Source organism: Nycticebus coucang, chromosome 2 (genome assembly GCF_027406575.1).
Source record: "Nycticebus coucang isolate mNycCou1 chromosome 2, mNycCou1.pri, whole genome shotgun sequence".
In the NCBI taxonomy this organism is placed as follows: domain Eukaryota; kingdom Metazoa; phylum Chordata; class Mammalia; order Primates; family Lorisidae; genus Nycticebus; species Nycticebus coucang.
This window is the reverse complement of record NC_069781.1, coordinates 32,242,330-32,248,329: the sequence shown is the minus strand read 5'-3', so window position 1 is coordinate 32,248,329 and position 6,000 is coordinate 32,242,330. Positions and strand designations below refer to the sequence as shown.

Here is a 6,000-nt window from a genome sequence, read left to right as displayed (position 1 = left end):
TGCTCAGGCTGGTCTTGAACTCATGAGTTCAAGCTATCCACCCTCCTCGGCCTCCCAGAGTGATAGGATTACAGTCGTGACCCAGTGCGTCCGCCGACATAACAGTCTTGGAGAGCATACTCTCACTGTTCTCCAGAATTGGTGGCCTTCTGACAGTGTGGGGAACTGATTGAGTCTCCACGTATTGAATGTCAGTGACAGGCAGCGGGACCCTCTTCCGCCCGTAACACTTCCTTCTTGCACCTTGCACTGGGTCTCACCTAGCTTTTTAAATCCAGCTCACAAGCCATCTCACTATCTTTCCTAAAATAATCTTCCTCTCCTTGGAAGAGCCCTTGCACGCATCTATACGTCAGCATGCTTTGTACAATTACGTGTGGGTTTTGGGGGGGGGGAAGAGATAGGGAAACGTACTTTTTTTTTTTTTGAGACAGTCTCACTTTGTGGCCCTTGGTAGAGTGCTATGGTGTCACAGCTCACAGCAACCTCAAACTCTTGGGCTTAAGCGATTCTCTTGCCTCAGCCTCCCAAGTAGCTGGGACTACAGATGCCGGCCACAACGCCCGCCTATTCTTAGAGAAGGGATGTGGGGGTGTTAGGGGGAGTCTCGCTCTTGCTCAGGCTGGTCTCGAACCTGTGAGCTCAGGCAATCCTCCCGCCTTGGCCTCCCAAGTGCTGGGATTACAGGCGTGAGCCACCGCGCCCACCCCGGAAACGTAAATTTATTGAGGGCAGGATGTTATTTTTATTTTTTATATCTCCAGTAAGTGACAGTGTGCCTTGCATTGTGGCTACCCGATAGGTGTTAGGTAAATGACATCAGTGTACAGGGATAAATCCGACTCTGAGCGTCTACCCTTGCAGATGTCGTTTTGCTCATCTGCAGGTTCTTCCATGTCTGGCCCAGTGTCCACCGGACCTATTTGGAGAACCAGGGCCCGCCCGCAGCCGCAGCTGGACCCTGCCCGCCCGGCCAACCGCCCGGGCTCCAGGACGCGCGGCCCCGCCCCCGGCGCAGGCTCCCGCAGCCAGAGCGCACGCGCGGGGCCCGAGCTGACGCGCAGCGGCGCCGCGTCCCCTCCTCCATCCCTCACAGCTCAAGCTGGTAACCCGTCGCCGCGGCTACTTGGGCCGCCGTGGTCAGCCGTAGTTATGGAGTCTCCATGGGATGAGCTGGCTCTGGCCTTCTCCCACACGTCCATGTTCCCCTTTTTTGACATCGCCCACTATCTAGTGTCTGTGATGGCTCTGAAGCGTCAGCCCGGTGAGTGCGGGCGCCGCGGACCGGCCCTCTCAGGGTCCCCTTCCAGCGGGGACGTCCCGAGTCGGGTGGGCGGCCGAGCGGCCCAGCAGCAGCTGGCCTCGACAGTTCTGAAGGTCGAGTTGGAGGGGCGCGAAGAGCCAGTGTCCAAGCTCCCGGATACAGATGGGGAGACTGAGGCCAGGGAGGGAAGAGGCCCCAGTACTAGTTGAGGGAGGTGTAACCTGAGTGCCCTATGTCGCGTTAGGGGCGTGCGGGACTGACCCAGTCAGGCCTCGGGACTCCCCAGACAGGTGACAGAAGTCGCTGCCGCACTTCGGAGGCACAGTGCTGCTGGTTCCCCCCCCTCCAAATTTACGTGGTCTCCTGGTGGTACCACCACTTCTTTGGACAGTATTTGAAAGTCACCCAAGGGCAAAGTCCCTAGAGACAGCAAGTTTCTGACTTAGTCTCTTGGATCAATAAATAGTTATGGACTACTTTCCCGTTATGGGAGTTGTACAAACACTCAGATATAGGCACACTGGTATTCCCCTTAATGCAGTGTCCCAGCATCTATCTTAGCATATGAGAAGTGGGTGGATTCCCGTTCTCACTGTCATCAGTGACATTGCACAAGTAAGTGTCATTTGACATACTTTAACTATTTTGTAGATTGGGGAATATAGTCATAGCATTTTGAGTTCTTTTAACTATGTGATCAAGAAGCAATATTTGTATTTTTTGGTATTTGACATTCAGGATATGTTTGCTGCAATAGTGCTTTACTTTTGTAGTTACTTCACCTCCTTTTTAGCTTTATGGATCTTTCTTCGAGGTCAGCATTTCTTTGTCTACTTTTATATGTTCATGCTGCCTTCTGTGCTGCAGATAGTTGATGAGTGAGGTTGTGAGGGTGGTGCAGTCACTCTTACGGACTACTGGTTTTTAAATCCTTGAACTTCAGAAACATGTTTCACTTACACTGAAATTGTAGCTCAGTATCAGGGGTCCTCAAACGTTTTAAACAAGGGGCCAGTTCACTGTCCCTCAGACTGTTGGAGGGCCGGACTATAGTTTTTTTAAAAAACTGTGAACCGATTCCTGTGCACACTGCACATATCTTATTTTGAAGTAAAAAAACAAAACGGGAATAAATACAAACACACCGCTGCATGTGGCCGGCGGGCCGTAGTTTGAGGACCCCTGTGTGGATAAGGGATTATTACTGTAGTAGAGTAAGACAGATGACTGCTTCTTTGAGGTGAAAAGAAGTAAATTTTGTTACTGCTTCATATTCAGAATTTGATTTTTTTTTTTTTTTTGAGACAGTCTCACTTTGTGGCCCTCAGTAGAGGGCTGTGGCATCACAGCTCACAGCAATCTCTAGCTCTTGGGCTTAGGCTATTCTCTTGCCTCAGCCTCCCAAGTAGCTGGGACTACAGGCGCTTGCCACAACGCCCAGCTATTTTTTGTTGCAGTTTGGCCAGGGCTGGGTTGGAACCTGCATACCCTTGGTATATGGGGCTGGCGCCCTACTCACTGAGCCACAGGCACCACCCTGATATTTTCTTGTATAGGCTAAATTAGAGGTTCTCAAAGTGTGGTGCAGAGACCCATGAGTCTTCCATGACACTTGCAGGTTAAATTTATTTTCATAATAATGTGCAGATGTTATTCATCTTTTTCACTTTCATTTTCTCACAAATGTAGAGTGGATTTTCACAGAAGCTACATGACTTGTGATACTACTGTATAACAGATGGAAGCAGATATGAGAATTCAGCCAACTGTTTTCTATTTGAAGGCTGATATTTGAAGAGATTTGTTAAAATATACAATATGACTTTTCTCATTAAATGTTTTTTGCTTTGAAAAATATATTTCTCGAGTGGCGCCTGTGGCTCAAGGAGTAGGGCGCCGGTCCCATATGCCGCAGGTGGCGGGTTCAAACCCAGCCCCGGTCAAAAACCACAAAAAATAAATAAATAAAATAAAGGCCTTTAAAAAAAACAAAAAAAAAAAAAAGAAAAATATATTTCTCACAAAGAGTACATTAACATTTAGTGCATTCATTTTTAAAATGAGTACATCAAGACTATTTTAACATTTTCTCAGTTAAAATTTCTAATATGGGCTCAGTGCCCGTAGCACAGTGGTTATAGTGCCAGCCACATGCACCAATGCTGGCAGGTTTGAGCCCAGCCTGGGCCAGCTAAACAACAATGATAATTGCAATAAAAAATAGCTGGGCCTTATGGTGGGCACCTGTAGTTCCAGCTAGTTGGGAGGCTGAGGCAAAAGAATTGCTTAAGCCCAAGAGTTTGAGGTTGCTGTGAGATGTGATGCCATGACACTGAAGGTGTCATAGTGACACTGTCTCAAAAAAAAAAAAAGACTGAGTCTCTAGTAAAAATAGGAACATTAGCTGGGCATTGTGGGGGGCACCTGTAGCCCCAGCTACTGGGGAGGCTGAAGCAGAAGGATCATTTGAACACAGGAGTTTGAGGTTGCTGTGAGCTAAGCTGATGCCATGGTAATCTAACCTGAGGCAACAGAGTGAGACTGTCTCAAAAAAAAAGAAAAAAAATTTTTAATATGGTTAAGTATTGATACCTGTAACTCACATAAACAAGTACTCTTTTAGGGTCCTCAATACATTTTAAGTCATTTTTTTTAACCAAAAAAAGTATGTAATTATACTTCTTCAACAAAGTATAATTTACATACAGTTTATTTACCATATTTATTTAAGTTTAATAATTAATTATTATTATTTTTTTTAGAAACAAGGTCTTGCTCTGTAGGCCAGGCTAGATGCAGTGGTATAATCATAGCTTGCTGCTACTTCAACTTCCTGGGCTCTTGGGACTATAAAAATATACTACCATACTCAGCTTTTTTTTTTGCAGTTTCTGGCCGGGGCTGGGTTTGAACCCACCACCTCTAGCATATGGGGCCAGTGCCCTACTCCTTTGAGCCATAGGCGCCAACCCTCCCCCTTTTTTTTTTTTTTTTTTGAGACAGAGTCTCATCACCCTAGATAGAGTGCCATAGCATCATCATAGCTTACAGCGACCTCAAACTCTTGGGTTGAAGTGATCCTTTTGCCTCAATCTCCCAAGTAGCTGTATTCCCAGCTAATTAAAAAAAAATTTTTTTTTCTTGTAGAGTTAGTGTCTTGTTATTTTGTTCAGGTTGGTTGTAAACTCCTGGCCTCAAGTGATCCTTCTATCTTGGCCTCCCAAAATTGCTGGGCTTACAGGCATGAGCTACTGAGCCTGGCTATTCACCGTTTTTAATATAAAGTTCTGTGTTTTTGATCAGTGTAACCTGGCTTATTGTACCCTCAATGAATCCCCAACAATAAAAAAAAAAAAAAGTTCTATGTTTTTGGACAAACACATACAGTCATGTAACTGCCATCATTATCTAGATGTTAACAGTTTCCTCGTCCACCCCAGATTCCCTCTTGCCCCTTTGTAGTCAGCCCTCTCCCAGCCCCTGGCACCATTTATCTGCTTGCTGATTCTTAGGGGTGTAGATGGATTCTCTGAGACCCCAAAATATGAGAACTGCTGAGATAACTGAATGCTAATAACATAGTTTTATACAATACCAGTCTTGTACAGAGGTAAAAATGATAGAGTTAACACACAAGTGCAGTGGTAGCCAACCATTTTGGTACCAGGACTAGTTTCATGGAAGACAAATTTTTTACAGGCTGGGGTAGGGGTTGGAGGGTGTTGGAGGGTGTTGGGTGGAACAGGAAGGAGGCGGTGCTCAGGTGGTGATGCAAGCAATGGGGAGTAGGGATGCTGGGTATTTCCTCTCCTTTAGTAAGAAAGTCTGATTAATAGCCAGGCATTGTGGTGGGCCTCTGTACTCCGAGCTACTTGGGAGGCTGAGCCAAGAGAATCGTTTAAGCCCAAGAGTTTGAGGTTGCTGTGAACTATGACGCCACGGCACTCTACTGAGGGCAACATAGTGAGACTCTGTTCCAAAAAAAAAAAAAGTCTGATTAAGAGTCAAAATTGTGTATTTAAACTATATTAAAGTTGAAAAAACTTGCTCTTTTATTAAATTCTAAGTTTGGTGGCTGTAAATACAGATGAATCTTCTCTAGCTGGCTGGCTAGTCACCTTCTGTGCCCTGGTTTCTAAAAGGCAACAGATGGGAACCTTTTTAGCACCAGGGACAAATTTTATGGAAGACAATTTTTCTATGGACTCGGGGTATAGGTGGGGATGGCACAGACTGATAAAGCAGCGTGGCCAGGTTATTAACAGGTCAGAAACCTTTTGGGGATTGGGTATCCCAGCTCTCTGAAACTCAGCTGACCTGGTTTGATTACTTTTTTGAGCTAGCTAGAAAGTTCAATCGAGGCACAGCAGTAATTGAAAGCAAAAATGAATGAAAACAGAAAATAAAATTGGAGCAGCATGGGCAGCTGTGAATAGAGAGCAAAAGTAACCTGCACAAGTTTAAATGTAACAAAGAAAATTTTTACTTAGGAAGAACACAGAGAAAGTTTAGAGCACTTCTGAAGAGAGTTGGAAGTGGGTCCTCTCATGAAGGAGAGAAGGTGAAAGAGATAGAGATGCAAAAGTCTGCAGGAGAATTAATACTTATCCGGTTTGAAATCGGTTGCAAGTTTTTCATTGGCCTCTCTGTGTCTCTAGGCAGTATTGCCCTTTTCTATTGGTCATTTATTATCTCTTTTTATTGGTCATTGGTTACTTCATACCCACATTCTTCTG

General features: G+C 45.3%; 1 protein-coding gene across 1 annotated transcript in view; it reads left to right on the top strand.

Moving 5' to 3' along the window:
- Positions 1-1,033: 1,033 nt before the first annotated feature.
- Positions 1,034-6,000, top strand: part of TMEM38B (transmembrane protein 38B) — a 71,741-nt gene continuing 66,774 nt past the window's right edge. Inside the window, exon 1 of the mRNA XM_053571886.1 lies at positions 1,034-1,264. Coding sequence (XP_053427861.1) covers positions 1,153-1,264 — 112 coding nt within the window. The 5' untranslated portion in view covers positions 1,034-1,152. The remainder of the gene's footprint in view (positions 1,265-6,000) is intronic.